Source organism: Meles meles, chromosome 1 (genome assembly GCF_922984935.1).
Source record: "Meles meles chromosome 1, mMelMel3.1 paternal haplotype, whole genome shotgun sequence".
Classification (NCBI taxonomy): domain Eukaryota; kingdom Metazoa; phylum Chordata; class Mammalia; order Carnivora; family Mustelidae; genus Meles; species Meles meles.
In genome coordinates this window covers 40,893,989-40,914,850 of record NC_060066.1, presented here as the reverse complement: position 1 = coordinate 40,914,850, position 20,862 = coordinate 40,893,989, and the positions used below count along the sequence as shown (strand labels likewise).

General features: G+C 53.9%; 1 protein-coding gene across 1 annotated transcript; it reads right to left on the bottom strand.

Moving 5' to 3' along the window:
* Positions 1-2,497: 2,497 nt before the first annotated feature.
* On the bottom strand, positions 2,498-19,417 carry GDF6 (growth differentiation factor 6). The gene is made up of 2 exons (XM_046022084.1): positions 18,875-19,417; positions 2,498-3,894 (listed from the first exon to the last, which is right to left on the bottom strand). The coding sequence occupies exons 1-2, from the start codon at positions 19,296-19,298 to the stop codon at positions 2,930-2,932; spliced, it is 1,389 nt and encodes a 462-aa protein (XP_045878040.1). The 5' UTR covers positions 19,299-19,417; the 3' UTR covers positions 2,498-2,929.
* Between the last annotated feature and the right edge of the window lie 1,445 nt (positions 19,418-20,862).

Genomic DNA, 20,862 nt, shown 5'->3' with positions numbered 1-20,862 from the left:
ACCTACCCCAACCCACCCCGTGATTGTGACTAACTGCGAATTCCCCATGCTGACATTTCAGCACCAGGTGGAGAGCAGGTAGATGATGTTGGGGCAAAACTGTGCAGTGGTTAACACCGCAAAAGGTCCAGAGTCTGAAAGAGATGGTTTAGAAGCTAAGCACCATACCCTGGCTGGCGGACCACCAACAGGTTACTTAAACTCTCCGTGCCTCAGTTTCTGCCTCCGCGAAGTGGACCTAAAAATAACACCTACTGCTTGGAGTTTCTGACGGGTTTGCATGAAATAATGCATGTACATCATTGGACCTGACATACAAGGAGGGCTCAGACTGTACAGCAAGTATAAGCCTAATTTACAGCAAGAACAGAGAAAGAGTGGATATCTTCTGCTTGCCCTATGCCATTCATGTGAACGGGAGTTCCTGGCAGCTTGGTAGGCTTAAGTGATTTACAGCTTTTTTTCAACATTAAAGAAACCAGGAAAATAATCCAATTCTTACTTGGGGTCTTGAGATGGTGGAATGAGTTACAGGCTTATCAGCACTGCTCTCGAATAGTTGGCAAGGATTTGGCTTTAATCTGGTGAGTGAAAATTTCATGAAGACTCATGCAAGAGTTATGAAGAAAAAGTGCAATGCTCTCAGGGATGGACATTTAAATCATGAGTGCCTTTCAGACATTCAGTCCCATACTGGACCAAAATACCATGGACAGTAGTTCCTCGAGAAAGGGATTCTTCTAAATAAATCCATATAAACCAGGCTGCGTGATTAAGGGGGAAAATGAGTTTAATAATACAGTATTAGATGGAGTATCATCCAGGAAAAGTGTACTGTAAAAAATGCTTTGAATATAAAATCGACCTCTGATAACTTTAGTGTTGTAATACTTGTATTATAGTGAGGTAGACAGTTTAAAAAAACTCTCCATTAGACAGACTTAAAATTTTGTAATAATATTTAAGAAAATGATAACATTATGAAAGAATGAAATATCTGATTAATGCTTAACTTTGTACAACTCGAATATAAACTTTAAAAATATTAGAAATTATAACATTTGAGTGCATATAACGTTTGTACATTAGGATGAATTGCATGCTATCCACTTTCTCTTTGCACTTTCAGTCACCTTAAATAAACAAATATATACAGCCTTAACAGAACAACAGTGCATCCAAAGCAAATGTGCATTTTAAATTATTTCTCCTGGCCAAGTCTTTTTTTTTTTTTACTTAGCATTTTATATTAGCCTTTATTATCATTCTCACCCATTCTTGGACAGTTTGTAGTTCTCTGAACCAAACAAGCAACAGGTTTAGATTGAGAGAGCAAAACCACTTGGGAAAAACAAAAATTTTCTTTAATGGTTGGTACAAGTTCCCTTGTGTACACCATTTCATGGTCAAAGATGAGAAGGAAACAAACTCTGCAAAGGGCCTACCTAGGGACAATGTTTGAAAATAATACTGGCGCAGGGGGTGGGGGGAGTTCATGGGTTTGACAATCTGGGAATGGGTATTTAATTGCATTGTGCTCTCTCCTGCTTCCTTCTAGAAGATGAATTCCACCCCTGCCTCCCTCCTCACTGTCCCTTCCCCATCTCCCACCCCGAGCTCAATGTAACACTTTGCTCTTTTCACAGTTTCTCATTACTAAGTTTTAAAAACATTGCCTAACTGGTAATTACAATCTGAAACAATTCTTTTGGGGGGAGCCCTGGGCTATTGCTGGTTGGTAATCTTTCAGGAATGTTAGAGAGAGGGGAGGGAACATAGATGTGAAAGAAATCTCTGGGCACAGGGACCAGAGTCCCCTTTCATCCTTCTCTTGCCTGCTTCTGGACTGGCCCCATCTCCCCATCCTTCCAAGGGGGCCATCACCTCCCTCCGGACTTCATCCTCTGCTTCTGGGCTCATTTCCCTTTCTCTGCACCTCTTATCTCAGTTATATAGCTTCCCATCCCTACTTGCTTTTTGTTTAACTGGAAAATCGCCTTCCCCTTAAAAGGGGATGTCTGAATTTTGGCAAACTCTGCTCAGAGAAATCAATTAGAAACAGACACCACAGAAGGGGTTTTCCTGGGTTACCTCCATCCTGGTTCATACACCTCAGTGTCAGGCCCCCTCAGAGGCAGGCCTTGTGGTTTCTCATTATCCTTCCGGGGGTTCCATTTGGACTCATTCTTGTCATTCCATCCATACCAGTTCCCCTTTCCCCTACCAGAAAAAGCAACAGTAAAGGCAGTGACCTGAGCCCCCTCCAGTGAGATGCCGGTTGCCAGCTTTCTGTACTGGGAGAGGCCAGGGCCCAGGCCATACAGGAGCAAGTTCTTGTAAAGGCAGGGCTCTTCCTGGCTTTCCTATTCCTGGTGCTAGTTCCTCTCTTTGAACACTCTCTGCTTGGGAGGTCACAAGGCACAGGCTATGACGTGGCCAGAAAAAAGAAAAAAAAAAAAAAAACCCACCTTCTTTACATGGGTAGAAAACAATCAAACCAAGACGCGGCCAAAGGTGATTCTTCCTCCCACACTGTTTCTCCTCTTAGCTATAAATTTTTCAATCCATGGAGCTGTTGAGAAACAGGTATGCGTCTCCCCACCCCCCACCTCCTATCAAAACCTGTGAGGCACACAAGGAAATCCAAAGCCACAATAATAAAGGGGGAAAAAAAAAAAAAAAAAAAAACTAAATAAATCCTCCTTGGCTTGTTTTTCCTGGGTGGCCAGGCAAGGTGTGAAAATCAGTATCTCCCTCTGGGCTGGCAGGTGGAAGGTTCCGGGAAGGCTGAGCTCCCTCCTCTCCCACCCGGCTGCCACGTCCAGGCTGCTCCCCCACTCCCGGCCCCCTCCGAGGCCAGCTCCTCCTCCACCTCGCTGCAGTCAGGTCTCCCCTGCGGTCAGGGGCCAAGGCGGCGGGGAAGGCGCCGCTACCTGCAGCCACAGGACTCCACCACCATGTCCTCGTACTGCTTGTAGACCACGTTATTGCCCGCGTCGATGTACAGGATGCTGATGGGAGTCAATTTGGTGGGCACACAGCAGCTGGGCGGGGTGGAGCCGGGATCCATGGAGTTCATCAACGTCTGGATGATGGCGTGGTTGGTGGGCTCCAGGTGCGAACGCAGCGGGAAGTCGCACACGCCTTCGCAGTGGTAGGCCTCGTACTCCAGGGGCGCGATAATCCAGTCGTCCCAGCCCAGCTCCTTGAAGTTGACGTGCAGGGGCTTCTTGCTGCAGCGCAGCCTCGACTTCTTGCCGTGCCGCTTACCGTGGCGGCTGGCGAAGGCCGTGCGCCGCCGCCGGCGGCCGGGCGAGGGCAGCCAAGGCCCGGCGTCCGGGGCGCCCGACGGCGGCGGCCACGACCCCTCGGCGCCAGCGGCGCCGGGGCCCGCGACCTCGGCCGAGCCCAGCTGTTCGCGCATCTCGGCGAACAGGTTCTTGCGCTGGGATCTGGTGAACACGACGAGCAGGGCGCGCTCCTGGGGGGGCCGCACCCTCCGGCCGAAGCCCAGACTCCGCAGGTCCGGGAGCGGCGGCTGCTGGGGCGCCGGCGCGCGTGCCTCGCCCTCCCCGGCTCCCGGCTCGCCCCACGCGACCCGCAGTTCCAAGCACAGCTGCTTCCAGGGCTGCTGGCGCAGGCCCTGCCACACGTCGAAGACTTCCCAGCCGGCCCGGGGCGCCCCCTGCGGGTCCAGGGTCCGCGCGTCCAGCAGCAGGGGCGACAAGCAGGGGAAGAGCTGCACGTGGAGCGGCCCTGCCGGTGGCCCCCAGGGCGCTGCGGGCGCCTGGCGAAAGAGCCGCAGCTCCGCGCCCACCAGCTCTTCTTTGTCTGAGAGCGTGGACACATCAAACAAATACTTCTGTCTCCGGAGAGGAGTGTGCGAGAGATCGTCTGCGAGATAAAAAATAATTACAGTCAGTTTCACTTAAGGGGGAGATCAGCCCGGTGCTCTGCGGCCGCCCCCGGGAGGAAAAGGGCGGGAGCGGGGCCGGCCGGCTGGGAGTCTAGCTCGGCCAGCCGGGGACCTGACCACACCGGCTCCCCGCCCGGCCGGTGTGCAGCTAGGAGAGGGGGAGCACGAGGACAGGGCCCTCCCCACCTCCACCCCGCCCTCCCCGTCAGCCCGGGACTCCGAGGGCGGAAGTCGGTGGCTGGTGGCTGCGGGAGAGGCGGCCGTGCCGGCAGCCTCCCGGGTTTTCCCCCAGGAGCCTGCGTAACCACTAATGTGCCCCTTGTGGTCGTGGGCCTGGGCCGCGCTTCCCCCGGCCCTCGTTCCGGCTGGCTGGCTCGCTCGTTCTCATCATTCACGTCTCAGTTCAAATGTCACCTTCTCCCAGAGGCCATCGTCGACCACCCTGATCTAAAGTAGCCTCCTCCGTCACTATCACAGGACCCGGGTTTATTATCTCACGGGCACTTAGCACTATCTACGATGACCTCGTTTATATTTGTCTCCTTAGTGGTCTGTCTTTCCCAGCAACACCCTGCCCCACTGCCCCATAGGAGCTAGGACCCTGCCCGGTCCTGTCCATCCTACCGCAGCCTGTACAGCTGTGCCTGACCTCGAGTACATGCTGGTCAGTAAGCTGGAAACTTCCAGAGTGGTTATTCTCACTCTGGGTGTCCCTTGTAATCATCCAGAGACTTGAAAAATGACCAGTGCCAGGGCTTGCTCTAACCAACGGAAACAAGGTCCCTGGACAGAGCCTGGGTACTGGGTTTTTGCTAGTGTTTTGTTTGTTCATTTGGGGTTTTGTTTTTGTTTTTAAGCTCCAAGATGACTGAAGATGCAGCCCTAATTTAGACTGGGGGAACGTTTCTGCCCACTAGACACTTTTGCTGAAGTATTTAGGCCCAGCACAAAGCTGGCAGAATGAGGGTCTTCTGTGGGATTGCTTGCTTCCCTGCTTTTTCAAATTCATCATTTTAATGACAAACAAAAGAGCAACAAAGCTTTCAGAAGTGGGGGGGGAGGGGTGGCAAATGAATAAACACACACACACCCCAAGCATCTATCCATTGAGAAGATCCTGCAATCAATGAGAAATACATCAGTTAGCAGAAAACCTCAAACACACACACAGTGACATTCTCCCGTCCACCCACCCACCCAACTTGAAATCTTGCTTTGGAACTCATCTTGAAGATTAAATTTTGGGTTACAAATAAGAAAAAGAAATTTAGGGAACATAATGGGGGGGGTGCAGGGAATAGTAGGCTTTTAAAACCCAAGACGAATTCTTTGGGACCAAGGCAAAACTTGACTTCTTTTTTGACGCATTTGTGCATGAAGCCAACCCCACTTCAATGTGCAAGGCGGAAAGCTAACCAGATTTTCCTGGGCTGCCTTCTCATAAAATATTTACAACCCAGCAAATACAAAAATCCCCAAAGCCCCCAGCTTTCCCCAGAAGCTAGTAAAGTTTGGTTCGATTTCAATAGTAAAAGTGTCACTGGGTCCTGGGTCCGAGACTCACTGCCTGTCCAGATGCAGCCCCAGGGCACTGGACCTGGAGCCTCAGCCACACCCAGTCCCCACTCTGGGCTGACTGCCGCGCTGGCTACCTCCCTCGAAGGCACATGTCCCAACCTGAGATCGAGCTATGGGAAGGGTTAGAGAGGTGAAGAGGGAAAAGCTGCTGGAGGCGGTTGATTTATGGAAGCCAAGACCTTCAAACCGACCAGGGTCACATTAAAATCAGTGGGAACTCAGCACACTTTCTTCTCCTCCTTTAAAGAAACCTTCGTCTGACAACCTTCAGCCACCACCCAGCTCTCTGGACCTATTGCCTTAGGCTTCATTTTCTTGCCTCTCATATTTCTCGCTCCCCAAACTAAGGATGTAATGAGAGGGACTGAAGGCATTTGCTGCACCAGCTAAGTACTGGGAGGGCTGACAGTTTTCACCCTTACTTTATCCACAAGCACAGACCAGTTCTGTAAGGTAGTTCCCATTTTGCAGGTGGGAAAACGGAGGTTTGAAGAAATGAAGCTAATTACCGAAGGCTGGCCGCTAGTAAGTGAAAAAAGTTGAGACCCAAACTTAAGTCTATTTAATTCCAGAGTTGGAGCATTTAGCCCCTAAGCCCCACTGCCCCATTGCCTCTCCAATAGAATGCAGGCACTAGAGTTTAAAAGCAACCGGCAATGGCTGGGGGTTGAGGGATGGGGGATACAGTCCAAACTGTATTTGTAGAGCTTGCTGGGAATCAAACATGGATGCCATAAGGAAATCATTTCCATCTCTGCTTACATAACTCTTGAGACAGTTTGTCACGAGCTGGAGAGCGTAAGAAGGAGTAATGGGTCATCTATTTATTTCTCCCTCATGAAACATGGAGCAATCCGCCTTCTTTGGTTTTTACTCTTTAAAAAAAAAAAAATGTGTGAACTAGTAATGGTTAGTCTCTACAGCTGAGTCACATTTCTCAGGTCCCCAAGAATGGTCAAAACAGAGGAAAGCCTCTGTAGAAAGAGGGCTCTACTGATTCTGCAGCCTTGGGATTTCTGATGATCTTTTTAGCAAGACCAGCCAGCCCGTAATTTCCAAGGCTCAAGCAAAGGATGCAAATAGGAACTTCAGGCAGTAACCTGCCCCCTTCTCTTTCCATACCAGCTCCAACCCACCACTTAGCAGCACCCACATGACTGTGGACAACCTCGACCCAGGTCCAGGCTTCCCAGGCATGTATCAGTGGTGTAGATACACTCTTAGGAGGACGGACCCAATGAAGCAGCTGTCCAGGCCCTGGAAGGGGACTATTTGGGCAAGGGCTCTATGGTTTGGGCACAACTGTAGAGTAGTAGCTCTCAAAGCCACTAAACCTAAAGGTCCCTAAATCTGCAAGATCAACATGACATCATCATACAGCATCACACTTGTTAGAAACAGAAATTCTCTCAGGACCCAGGGGTTTGTAGGAGCCCAGAATTTGCATTTGTCTTAGTTCCCGGGTAATGCTGATTCGCTGGTTTGGGATCCCACTTTAAGAACCACTAATCTGAGGGGTGCCTGGGTGGCTCAGTGGGTTAAGCCGCTGCCTTCTGCTCAGGTCATGATCTCAGGGTCCTGGGATCGGGTCCCGCATCGGGCTCTCTGCTCAGCAGCAAGCCTGCTTCCCTCTCTCTCTGCCTGCCTCTCTGTCTACTTGTGATCTCTCTCTGTCAAATAAGTAAATAAAAAAAATCTTTAAAAAAAAAAAAAAAAGAACCACTAATCTGAGATGAGCTTGTCCCCTTGGCTAGGGCACCATTGGAGCTGGGGCAAAACAGTGTCCTCCAAAACACAGGACCCAAGGCGGTACTCACCAGAACCAAGTCACTATTTCTCCCAGCTCCTTTTTGCACCCCGCCCCACAGCCACCCCACTTTTTTTTTTTTTTTTTTTACTCTTTCGGCCACGTGTACTCTCACTGGGTCTCTGCAAACTCTAATCCCTTAACAGAGGGTCCAAGAAAGTGGCTACTCTGCGTGGCTCTCCTACAGACCACATTCCCCACCTGTCTGAACCTGCTCTGGAGCCATGCATCACAGAAATAGCCCAGAGGAGGCATCCGACCTGGGGAGTGCAAACACCACCATCTCCTGTGACCCTGAAGACACTCTGCCTACTGACCTGGCATCAAAAAGCCTGGCTCTGCCGCCAAGGCCACCTGTAGGTAGGAAACCAGCCCTTCACATTCCCTTCCACAGGTCTCCTCTCCTATTAAGTCCGGTATAAATGAGGTCTGATAGCATCAGATGATCCTCTCTCCCATCACCCTCCCTAGAAACATGCACCTTTCATTGGGTCTGTGGCATTTTATTTACATCTTGGAAGTGAATCCTAAGCTTTAGGCCTTTATATTGAAATCAGTCAGTAATAAATTGTGGGAGATTTTTTTATTTTGGTCTTAATTTGCATGAACCTGGTTTGTTACCACTTGGCTCAAACCCAGTTACCTCAGGGCTTGTTGAATAGTAAAGGGAGGTACAGACCTTTCAAGTTACAATGGCTGGATTTGCCCTTATCAATTTTCCCAGGTAGGTGGATGCAAGAAGGAGTGGGGAGGAGAGAAGAAGGAAGAAGCTAACCATCTGCATATTTGAAGAAAAGTCTTCATAAATAGGTCAGCCTTTTTTGAAGTAAGAGCAAGTTGGCAAAAGGCTGAGGTGAGGACACCTCAAATATGCACATCTGGTATGGAATTTGATAAACAATTTTAAAAAAAGAAGCCAATGAGGACAGGAGAAAAAGAACGAGTCACTTGAGGGACTGTAACACCCATTTAAATGAGAAAACTGACCTAGGAAGGTAAAGTCATCAGCGCAGGTTAAAGCTACAGTGCTTGACTGGACGAAGCCAAGAAACAAACCCAGACAGGAAAGGAAAAGGATGCTCATGGCACCAAAGACCAGACACCAGAGAACCTGAGTCCCAGGAGGACAGCCTCAGCGAGGGACATTCAGCGGCTGGAAATGTGCCTGGGGGGGGGGGGGGGGGGCCAGGGCTATCCCTGCTGGGGCCACCCCTCCAGGATTTTCAAAAACCCTCAACTTCATTTGGTTTAAGGCGAGAAGGTCCTGCACTGCCTTTTTCCCAAGACATCTCTGAGATATGCCGGCAGTTTGAGGTCCCTCTTGAGAATCCTTGCGGGATTTTCTGTCACTCATCGCCCCTAGGGAGCCGCCGCGGCTCCAGATCTCTCAGAGAGCTCCTCCGTGCGCGTCAGGCTCCCGTCCTTTGAATTCTTGGTGACCCTGGACGGCCACTGGCCAAGCGTCTGGCAGGCCTGCGCCCGCACCCGCCCGCCACCTCTCCACGCGTCTCGCCCCACGTCCTCAGAAGACACAGATCCTGTGACAAGGCAGTGGCTCAGAGAGCCGAGATGAGAGTGGGCTTTCCCACGCCCACTTCCATAGGTGGAGGGAGGGCAGGGGCGGGATCTGCACCCGTCTTTCCAAAGAGAACTCCAGACGTCTTCGCAGTTAAGCCTTTCCCCCCAGCCCCCGTCATTTTTGAGCCAACAGCAGCACGGAAGCTTCTGGGACGCGTCTTTGCGGTAGGCACGTGCTCCGGGCGGGCTTTGATGGGCTCTGTCCCCAATCCTCACCGCGGGGTGTGAGGCCCGTACTAGCGTTGCACTCCTTTATAGATGAGGAAACACTGGGGTCCTGCGAGGTACCTTCACTTGCCCAATGTCTTGCAGCTACTGAAGAGCAGGATCTGAAGGTCTTTAGTTCCTGTGCCCTCCGACCCGCGGCCACACCCTCTTCCTCGGCTCTGATTGGGCGATGGTGCAAAGAGGGAGGCAGGACACGCGACACACATACGTCACCAATGCCATCAACTTCTGGCCAACTGGATTCCCGCAGGATCTTCTCTTTTTCTTCCTTTACTAGAAGGAAGAAGATTTCCACGCAGGGATTTCATAGCTAAATTTGGAGTCGCTTGTTCCCTAGGTCACCCAGCTTCAGCACTGCCTTGAGGTGGGAAAGTCTACAGGTTGGAAATAAAGTCGGATGTACAGGATGAGAAAAATGAGTCATCAGCCCTCTCCCCTGCAGTGCGAAAACCTAAGAGCAATCTGTGCTCCAACGATTACCCCCTCCTGGGCCACAGAAATAACCTGAGCACCCCCCCCCCCTGTATTTTTTCCCCCTGTATTCTTGTGCTGAGTCCTGCCTCTGTCGAGATGTGGTGCCAGCCGCTGAGCTTGCTAAGCATCCTCACTGAGGGGCAGATTCAGGAGGCAGTCCACCCAACTCAGCCTCTACACGATGCTCTGGCTTGACCATCCAGAATAAAAATCATAATAGCAAACACTGGTGTAGCGATTACCATCCACTGTGCATAAGCTGAATTCTGATAACTCATTTAAGCCTCGAAACTATGGAAAAGAAAAGGATATCACTACTACGCTCATGTTACAGGCCAGAAAGCTTAAAATACAGATTGCTGAATAGTAATTTACCCAAGATACTAAGAGGTAGACATGACAGTCCTGCTCTAGTATCTGTGCCGCACCCTGGACACCCTGGCCTTGAACTGTGTTTGGTACAAACCCTGAGAAGGTTCCTACTCTTTCAGGCCACCCATGCTTGGGGGAAAGGCATCGATCACTTCCTAAACAACAGAACTGAAGGGATGTTAACAGTCGGACTTTTGAAAGAGAACTTACAGGGAAACAATTCTTTCATTTACAAAATGAAGATAACAAATGAGCAGCAAATGAGAGAAAGAGTGGAAAAGACATTTATCTGAAGACGTGTGCAAATATTTGTTACTACTGACAACGTGGAATTAGCACAGGAATCTAGAGTCTAAGAGACATAGATTTGAATCCTGACCTGTGACTTATTGGCTGGGACCTTGGATACTCAAGGTCACATAATCTCTTCCAGCCTCCTTTGTAGAATGGGAGAGCCATCCCTCACTTTGCTGAGTCATTGGAAAGGTCAGAGTCAAGGCACCCAGGGCCGGTTGGACATGACACACAGAAGCACCCAATGAATGCAGTCACTATCAGCATAACTACCTACATCCAGGTAGGCAGAAGACGCACCTGTACTCCTCTTGGCCTGCTTTGAGGAGAGGCAACCCACTTATTTCTGCAGGATTTCCAGAAGTGAATGAAGGAAAGGTGCCGGGCCAAGGGGTAAAGAGAGAAACGAGGACCTCCAGTTCCTATTCATCTGAGGGTCAGTGAAGGGCAAGGCCCATAGGGGTTGTGGCCTCACCACCATCAAACTGATCCTTCTCCGTGCCTTATGTCATTACGTCACCCACTACTGAGGTCTCTCTCACAACTTCCAGGTGAACAAGCAAGCTCCAGCCAGAACCTTATTAAGGACAGGTCCCTCCCTGCAGTTGCCCTCCTCTGTGGGCTCAGGGCCAGCGCTTAGCCCAGAATGTCACCCTCATCCCCACCCCAGATTGGCTCTGTGGACAGATCATGCCTCCCTACCTCCTGCCCCAAAAGGGCTCCACAATGAGAGGTGAGGACTGGGGCAAGGAGACTAACCCCCAGGCCTCTCAGGGTTGCATCCCTGAGATGGTCAGGCACATTTGGCAGGGAGATGGGCTATAGGAATGAATGGCCCCTTAGGCTGAGCACAGGGCTCCATGCAGAGCAAGTCACCTGAGAAGACCCAATCAATCCATAGGTGTTTATGTGTGTCTCCTCACCACACACTCACCCACCCAACTTCTCTCTGGATCTGTTGGCTTCCCCAGTGTTTTCTCCAATAGCATGCCCTGGATTTCTCGGCTTCCTTCCTCCTTTCAAAAACCAGAGAGCCCCAAGGCGGTCCTCCACGGAACCTGGAGAGGCTTTTCTAGTTTCTCTCCCAAGCCTGGCAGACCGCACTGCCCTCCTTGCAAAGAGCCTGGGCCTTGTGAACCCCACATGATTAAGCAGGTTTGGTGGCCCGCCTGGATCCCACACAGAAGTCCCAGTGTTAATGCACCAAGCTCTGGCCCAGCCAGAGGCAAATGAGTGAGGGTGGCAGGGGAAGGAAGGAAAACCCCAGATGCCACCTGAGCGAAAGGCGAACTTCCCACGGCCTTGGAGCCTCAGCACAGCCTTCCACGGCAGTAAGGACCAGTTCTGGCAGGAGCTGAAGGCCAACCCTCTCTCCTGAACACTGTGCACTCCCAGAACAACTCCCAAGGTGCTTCAAGGAGATTCTTTCGTTTCCCTAAGATGAAATGGATTCATTTGAAAGTGGTGACCAAGAACTTAGTGCAAACACTCGTGGCCGCGCGTTCTTGGGTGTTCAAGAACCAGGGATTGGAGGCCAAGATCAAGAACTCTTAGTGGGAGTCTCTTTTCACTGAAGTCTTACCTTTGGGTATCCAGAATCTTAATTTGACACCACTGCAAGTGAAACCCAAATGGAATGGTACCATGGCCAAATGCTGCACCCGTCTCTCCCCACCTTTCCGCAGGGGGCCCATGTCCTCTGAAGGTCACTGCCTTTCCCTGGGAGCTGTGCGTGCAGGGCCCGGATGGGGTGACGTGCCAGTGCCGCTCTTGCTGCACTGCTCACCAGTAGGGTCACTGGGAGTCCACTGGAGCCGCACAGGCCCAGGGTTGGAGGGGAGCAGGACGCCTCGAAGCAGCCTTCAGGGTTGGAACAGGATCGGGCTTCTGACTAGAGAGAGTTTCTAGATCAAAAGTAGAAGAAAATGCTCCCATTTTATTTGATTTCTCCTCCCCGACCAGTTCTCAGGTCGCAGGTGCGGAGAGGGGATTCAAACTGGAGTGATGTGTGGACAGGAAAGGACTTCAGTGCCCAGGGGTCCTGCGCCAGAGAAACTTCAATGGTGAGTTCTTTCAAGTGTTGGGCCGGGCGCGGCTTCTGAAGAAGGGATAGAGGAAACTCCGCGCCGCTGCGCTCACCTTGGGCTGACTTCCGAATTAACGTCGCAGCAAAATGAGATTCGCGGTGGCAGCTGTGGACCGTCATCTAACATCATTCAGTTTCCCTCCCACGGGGCGTGGGACCAAGACTCGGCTGGGAAGTGGGATGAGGGCCTGGAAGACCGATTTGCAAAGCCGGCGCACGGATTTTCTTTGGTTCCTAGGTTCTTTCGGGAGGGCAGGGGGGCATGTGAACCGCCGGGATCCCAAACCCCTCCGCGCTGCTCCTGCCCCCACTTTCTGCTGGGCTCGGTAAGCTAAAGCCGCTTCAGACTGGGCCAGAAGCCCGCCGTTCTCCTCTCCAGCACGCCCACCACCGCGTCCCTAAGCCGAACTCCGCCCCCAGGCACCCGGGCCACTGGCGGTGCGGCGCGCGCATCTTCTGGAAAGCGGGCCAGCGCGGCCAGCCGCCCTTGGCCAGTCCCTCCCAGCGCTTGCAGCGGCTCACGCCACGCGCACCCACCCCTCCGCCCCCAGCAGCGCTAATGGACTGTCCTGGAAGGCGGAGAACAGCAACCCTGGAACCCATTAGGCCGAGGAGGACCTATTTAATTCCTGTAAACAGAAGACACCACTTAACCGACATTGAGCTTAAAAATAAACAGCCAGGGCTTTAAGAGGGGCGGGGGGGAGAGGGGGAAGGGGCAGGCAGGGAGGCTGTTGGTGCCAAGCAACGAAAGGACGCGGAGGATCCACATTCCCGCTGACCGCACCTCGCGGCCTCGGCTGGGATACGGTCCCCGGGTCCAGAGAGCATCGTTTGTCCAGGGTTAGTCCATACCCGACGATTTATTGAACTAAAGCCCCTCACTTTACTTAAAAGCCCCCAGGGATCATTGTTGGTGTGCTCTGCGCCGTTTACTGCACGCAGCAGTCCTGCCAGGAGACAGTTTTCGTTCTGTCCTGTCTCTATCATATCATCTGTCTCCCACGTCTGCGTCCCCTTCTTTTCACCTCCCCCACACGCCGCCCCAGGAAAACAGCACCCATTTCAAGGAGGTGTGCGGCGGAACCCGGAGAACTCCAACTGGGCAAAAAACCGGTAGCGTTCGGATCTCCTCCTGTGCAATGCCCGCGTTCCCCGCGGGTTCCGGCGGCGCACAAACTCGCAGGTCGTGGGGGCGGGGGAGGTTTCATGTCTTCATTCAGTTTGCGGAAGAAGGGATTCTCAAGGCCTGTCGTGGGCTGTGACTTAGGTGACTTTTTTTTTTTTTTTTTTTAATGTGGAGAAAAGACAAGGATGTTTGAGCTCGTTTTTCGATCCCCTCCCCCACCAGCAACTCTACAGCGCAAACTCCCAGAGCCCAAGTGTCTCCCGCGCTGGGGAAAACGTTCAGAGTCCTTTTCAAATTAGCCTCCCCTGCAGAGGAAGCTCGCCCTGAATTCCCGCCCCGCTTGCACTCTCGCTGCAGAACGCACTCGGTGTTCTTAGCTCACTTGCTAAGGTGGCCCTGGTACGAGTCTTGTAAGGCAACCCTTAAGGCCTTAGGGATGGGGTTGACAGTAACTGATATTGAACAAGACAATGGCTAAGGTGTTTCTGGTTTGTGGCCTTTAAAATGTTTTAGTCATTCCAACCCGAATAGAAGAACAAACTTCTTCCTTAAGGCTTCCTTCCCTCGCCCCAGGCCTTTTTCCAGGACCTTCTAGTCTACCCGCCCGATGGAAGATCATGAACCCGGACAGCACTGCAAACCCCACGCCGGCGCGGTCTCACACGCACACTTGAATGCTCAGCAATCCTTTTCCAAGGCTGTTCCCTCTTTCCGGGGAAATAAAGCCTAGATTGGAACCTTCTGCCGGCTTCCTCACTTGGCCGTCTGGTCTGCATTAGTGTTTTTATAAGGGACTCAAACAAATCGAATACAAGGTCACCAAATAATTAACAGTTGTGAATTCCCTCCGTCCCCATTAAAATACTTCCCTGCTTATATTTCATTTTCCGTTTGCCAACGACAACAGGGTCGGGGCAAAGCACTGCTGCATAGATTACGCCACTCTGCGGCCCAGGTCCACCCAGAAACTCGCTCTTTTGCATAAACATGCTATCCCAAACGAACTTCAATCGCGAGGGGACTCTGAGCTCTTAGAATATCCTTCCCACAGCAGGGCTAGCCCAACTGTCCTGCCCTGCTCCCAGATAATCAGGACCCAGAAGGTAAACCAAGAAGCCAACAATCAGCCATGGCAAACTTTCCAGTCATTCATTTCTAGGGTGTCAAGTTCCTCAAGGATGTTCCGATCTCGTTTTTGGTTTTTATCTCTTCCCTACTGTCTCCTTTCTGAGAAGGCTATTCTAACAACAACAGGAAACAAGAAAAAAAAAATAGGAGTCTTATTATTTCCAAATCATCTGAAAACTGAACTCAAAGCAGTATTCTTAGACTCATTTTGGTTTCTTCCAAAACCAAGGGGGAGGTTCCCCATCCCCCGCCTTGTTGGAATTATGTAGTATTTCTCACTCCATAAAGAGAAAGTCAGAGGTTTGTTTCTCTGAAGGGACTTTCTCGCCCCTTCTATCTCTCAGCCATGTTGAATTCACCGAAGTTCCAATTGTCTGCCTTTCCCAGGCCCCAGGGTTGGGGACCTAGGGTTCCAGTACTAGTGGCCTTTTGATGTGCTAACTGTAATTTCTCTATATCCAGCCTGATCTATTCTGATCTTATAACTGCACCAACACATACCTGCACATACTTTCCATCTCTATGGATTCAAAATCATTTGAAAAGCACAATATGGAGGAATATTTAAAGATCGGGGATAGCATGTGCCTTCACAGAGAGCACAAAGAGAAAGCAAAGCACAACATGGATTCTGACCCTCAAATCCAAAGTTCCGCTCCAACTCCAAACTGGGTCTTAAGAAAATATAGAAGAATATTAGACCGGGTGGGAAATCTGCCCTCCCCCTCCTTTTTTAAACTTCTGCTTCCTCGCCCTCTACCCTACCCATGTAGTGCCACAGTTAAGCATGCAAGATCTAGAACTGGATATGTGCTTTGCCCCTCTGTGTGATTTTCAGCAACTTGCTTATTAACCTCTTCGTCTTCCTTAATTCACCTGGAAAACAGTGCTTTCCCCGGGGGTGGTTGTTAGAATTAAATGAAATAATTCAGGTAACAGATTTTAGCACAGTGCTTGGTATGCAGTAAATGCTCAATATATGTTGGTTAGTATTACCCCTGGAGGTTTGAAGAGCAAATCGAAAGGAGGGACATTTGAAAACTAAAACTTGCAGTAAAGTCTCCTCAATGGCAGTGTGTTGGCGGGGGCGGGGCGGGGTGGGGAGGTGTCGGGCGGGGAGAAGGTGGCAAGGGTGAGGTTATAGAGGACGTGCTGCCTTTATAGACCCAAAGCGCTCTTCATTCACTTCCGACTGATTTTTAGCCCTGCTCGCCCACTCTTAATCGCAAGCCTGAGGGGCAACTTTTGAGGTTCCGGGATTCCCGGGGGAGGAAGGCTTTTTACAAATACTGTACGTGAGTACAGGAGTTCGTACCTCCTGAACCGGCTTCAGGATTCCTTCCATTTTCTTTGCTCCTCCCCCTTGAGGGTCCCCTGCTCCGCCAAGCCAAGCCTGCCGCACTCGACGGCGATTTAAACATCCCCGAGGCAAGGCGCCAAGTTAGTGCGGCTGGCCCAGCTCGCGGCTGACCCAGCTCTCGGCTGGCCTCTGCTCTTTCCTCCTTGCCCCGCCATCCGCAGGGTGGGGGAGGGGATGTAGGCGGGTTTGGCGCGGTTCAGAGTCCCCACGTGAGAGGGGCGGAAGTCCTCGCCAGGAGCCCGGGATGCGCGGCTGGCGGGTCCCTTCCATCACGGGAGACTAGACACCGTTTGATGTGTTATGACATGAACCCTCAATTAGATCGCTGAGTTGAAACACTCCAATCAGGGGCCCGATGCTAAGCAAGCCCCGGAAGGTCCAGCCCGAGGTCACCGCCGGTGACACATCAAATCAAAATCAGTGAGAGGGAAAGTGAGGCTTTCCCTTTATCAAGCTGGCGCTGTAGCCCGCAACACGACCCCCTCCTCTGCGCGCTCCCTCCTGCCCTGGGCTCCGCACTCCTTCACCCCCGAAACGGCGTGAGGCGAGCCGCACAGCCTTCCCAGTCAACTAACTGCCCTTCTTCGCGTTTTCTGGGAACCTGAGAGCGTGGAGGAGACCGTGCCTTCGAAGCTGCGGTCCAAGTGGTCACTCCGCGTCTCCTCCGGCTGGGGACCGCGTTCCAGAGTTGAAGTCGACGTCTGGTTCTTGGTCGGGCTAGCCTGGAAACCTTGGCTCGGGAACAGAGGCCCCCTGGGCCTGGGCTCGCAGCCAGTCCCTTTCCCCACCTCCGGCGCCGGGGATGCCCAGCGCGGTGCCCATGGAGAGGCTGCAGGGCCGACAAGGGTGAAGCGAGCCCGCGTCTGCTCAGGACCTGAACCCCCCAGAGACCTCCCTCTCCTGCCTGCACGCCTCAGGCTTCCGTAGACACCTCCGAACAGCCTGCAGGGTCTCTTGGTCCCGTGCCAAACTCGCTGGGCGAAGCTTACGAGTTAGGGGGTGCCTGCTTGGGGGGAGGGGCGGAGATTCTTGCCACTTCCTTTGGGGGAAAAGAAAACGCGCCCAACGGCCCACCAGCCTGGGCCTCCGGCATTTCTTCCCCTGGGAAAAGGCCTCTTGAGCAGTTTTCTCTGAGCTTCCTTAGTCCCTCCACTAGGGATGTGTAGGGTAGTCTTTGACTAGACTTTGACTATAAGGGGGACGGTAAACAGGATTTGGAGGGAGGGAGACAACCGAGGCAGGGCAGAGACTGTGCTTGGGGGGTGGGAAGGATGGGCGAGCTGCGCTGGCTGCATGGTGGTTGGGGGTGCAGCTGCAGCGCTACGAAGAAGCCACGAGTATCTGCAGAGGTGACTTTAGGAGTCCTAAAATCACCATAAAATAGCAGGCGTTAATTTGCCGCACGGACCTTTCAGCAGCTCATGAACCTCGCTGACCTCGGCTGCAGAGGCGAACCCAGCGTGGGCTGGAACCCTGGCTGGCAAGGAAGGTGGCTACAAGGGTGGAGGCTGGGGTCTGAAGCCCGGGAAGAGCCCGGAGTTTAGGGGCAGTTAGCGTCCTCCCAAGAGCTCCGAGGACGAGAGTGTACTCAAGGCAGGCTGGGAGGGACCAGCCCTGTCCTTCTGAACCCTGGAGCTCGCGGGTTTCCGAGAGACCCCACTTTCACCGACCTGGAAACGGGAGGCGGGGAACTGGTCAAAGCCGAGAGAAACTAAGTCTGGGCAGGATGGCGGATAGCTGCCTTATTATTATTATTATTATTATTATTAATCTCCTCCTTCCTTTCTTCACGTCCCCGTCCTCCCCTTTCCCGTTTCTTTCCCTTTTCTCCCTTCCTTTCCTGTCTCCTTCCACGTTATTGTCTCCCCTTTTTAGGAACGGAGTTCCTCGCGCCTGTACATCCCTCCTCAGTTTCAGGGACCAAGGGGAGCGCGAGGGTCTCTCGGAGGCATTCACCACGTGAACCAAGGCGGGTGGCAAGGAGCGAGCGCAGGAGTTTCCGCGGGCACCGAGGCTCGCACCCACGCGCACCAGGGAGAGGGGCCTGTGGGAGAAGCTCAGAGAGAGGGGCGATGCCTGGCTGGGAAAGGTGGATGAGCACATCCATGCACCCATATGGATTAAGTACCAACAAATCCTTAAACTTAGTTGCCCTGCCCCTGTCCCTGCCCAGCCCTGCCAGTGCTGCCGCTGCCTTAACAGAAATTACTCGGTTGCCTCCTCAGAGCGGCGGTGAGCGCGCTGCAGGAGCAAAAAGCGCCGGAGGGGCGCGGGACTCCGGCCCGGCTGACGATCCCACAACCAGCGCAGGGAGGAGCTGGGAACCAGTGCAGCGGCTGGGTCAGGGCATAGCCAGTTCGCGGACTCCTTCCTCAAACCGCCGGACTTCCAACTGCCGGCTTCCCCTCTTCTCCCACCCCCTCCCCCCGCCCCGAGCGGATGGGAACTCCGGGCTTTCAAAGGGTCACTCGCCCGGCGCGGTCCTGCCCCGGTCCGCCACTGTAACTCGGGCCTTGTACCGCGCACCGCACACAACCAGAGACCCCCGTGGCAAGTGTGCGGTCAGTCCCCGCCGCGGCCCCTCTCCAGACCCAGTCATTTGCCTGCCACCTCCCGTCCTCCACGCTTCCTCCACCAGCCACCAGACGAGCGGCCACCGCGCTGCTTTCTGCAAAAGACAAGAGAAAGAAGGAAGAGAGAAAGGAAGGAAGGAAGCGAGGAAGGGAGGATTGCAAACTGGAATAAAATGTGCAGCCGCATTCAGAAACTTACTGGGCTGGAGAAAAACAATTTAAGAAAAGAAAGGGTGAGGTGTCCAGAGCGGGATTGGAATTCTCAAATGTAGCCTCCTGCCAGAGCAGGAGCAGCGCCGCGGCTGCGGAGCTCCAGGGAGAGAGGAGTGGGGCATCTTCTTTGCCACTTACCTAGTCCCCTGTCTACAAAGCTAGTGATCGTATTAGCCGACTTGGAAGACTGGAAAAAGCTGGCGTTGATGCCCAGCTTCTCGGCGATGGAGTAAGTCCTGTAGATTGACAGCATGTACTCGTGGGGCACCACGCGCTGGCCCTTGCCGGGAGGCTCCTGAGCTTGGGGCTCCTGCGGCGGCCGCCGCCGGGGTTCATCCTGTGGCCGCGGTAGTGGCTCTTGGCGCTCCAGGGGCGCCCGGACCGTGGTACTGTCTCGTGGCGCCCGCGGCATCTTCCCTTCCTTGCGGCTTCTCATTCCCTTGGAGGAGCCCAGCTCCGCGGATGACGAGGAGGATGAGATGGAAGCCTGCTGGAAACCCGGCAAATCCCACAGGAAACTGATGAGGAAGACGGCCGACAGCAGGACTCTAGTAGTATCCATGGCGAGCGAGTGGCAGCGTCTCCCAGAGAAGCGGCAGCACAGGGCGCGAGGGGCGCGGAGCGGCTGGACAGCGGCCGGGGCCCGGCTCCTCGCGCGGACTCCGAGTGCAAGGAGCCGGGTCCCAGCCACACAAACTCCGGCCCTGCCACGCCCCCTCCCGCCCCTAGCCGGGAGGGGAGGGAAGGGGGGAGGGGAGGGGAGGGGAGAGGCGAGGAGAGGAGGGGAGCGGAGGGTGGGCGGAGAGGCGGGTGGTGCGGCCAGGAGGTGTAGGGGAGAGGGGCCGCGGTGTGTCGGTGTGGCTGGGAGACGCAGCGCCCCCGCGGGACGCGCGCGGGGTTGCCGGGCGGCGTGAGCACAGCGGGCCCGGAGCGCCGGGCGGGGGAAGGCGGGCGCGGCCGCGGGGCGGCGAGGAGGCCAGGAGCATCCACAGCGCCGGAGTCCCCCTAGCACTGTCCGAAGCTCGATCCCCCCCGAGACGCCGCGCGGGCCCTAGGTCCTCGCCGGTCGCCTCCCCTGTGCCGGGAGCGTGCGGCCCCGGGAGGAGGGAAGCGGCGGCGGTGTCCCCCCCCAGAGACGGCTCCCGGCGGGCGCCTCTGCAGCCGACTGCGCTCTGGCTCCGGGTGGTGGTGGTACCTTCTTTCCTCGGCCCCAGCCTCCAGGCCGGCCGTTCGCTGCCTTCAGGGGCCAGCCCGGGGCCCCCGAAGCCTCGCGGCGTCCCAGGCGCAGGGCCCAGCCCAGAACAGCCCCGTTCTCTCGGTGGGGTACCGGTCTCCACAAAGACAGGGCGTCTGTTCCCGACCCTCGAGGTCAGGCAAAGGCCACGAGTCTTTGGTATCTGGATGGATGCTAAAAGCTGCCGCACTCTACTGCAGGCCCCAGCCTCTCTTCTCGCGCAGTCCCCAGCCTCTTCTGACTCTGGCTTTAGCCGCTTTTCTCCTCGGTCGGCTCCCGGGGTCCCCTTTCCTCTCGCGGCCTGGTCCCCGCCTCCACGGCATCCCCATTTTCCCTCTCTTCTTTCCCTCCCGCCTTCAGTACTTTCTCCTTCCCAAGGTTCCTTCTGCATTCCAATCCTTCTTCCCCAGCCTGCTTTTCTTCTCGCACTGCCCTCCCATCTCTGCCTTCCCACCCTCTCCCTCCGCGGCCTCCCCCTCCTCTTTCGGTGGACCCCTCCCTTTGCAGCTCTTCCCCAATCTGTTTCTCTTCAGCCCAGCCTCGCCCCATCACGAGTTTCCTTTATCTGTCCCCAGATTCCCCGTGCGTGTCTTCCCCGCCCACTGCCTCGCTCATTCCTGGGCCTGAGCGCTGGAAGTCAAGGCGGGAGGGCTGCTTCTCTCCCACAGTGCTCTGTGCCCTGGAATGCTATGGACGTGGAGTCTCCTTGTTTATTGGGTGTCCAGCCACCTACCACAAAATGCTCTCCTTTCCTCTCCCTATAGCTCTGTGAAGTTGGCCTTACTGTTTTCACTTTCGCAGATTTAAAAAATGAGACAGACAGGGGATAGATGACTTTTCCAAGGACACTCAGCCAAGAGGATATTCAGCCAGGACAGAGCCCAGGGCTCTG

Excerpts from the sequence above, each read along its gene's own strand:
- GDF6 (XM_046022084.1), bottom strand. The coding sequence starts at position 19,298 with ATGGATACTACTAGAGTCCTGCTGTCGGCCGTCTTCCTCATCAGTTTC. Across the intron at positions 3,895-18,874 it reads CTTTGTAGACAGGGGACTAG|ACGATCTCTCGCACACTCCT; the intron begins GTAAGTGGCAAA and ends TTTATCTCGCAG.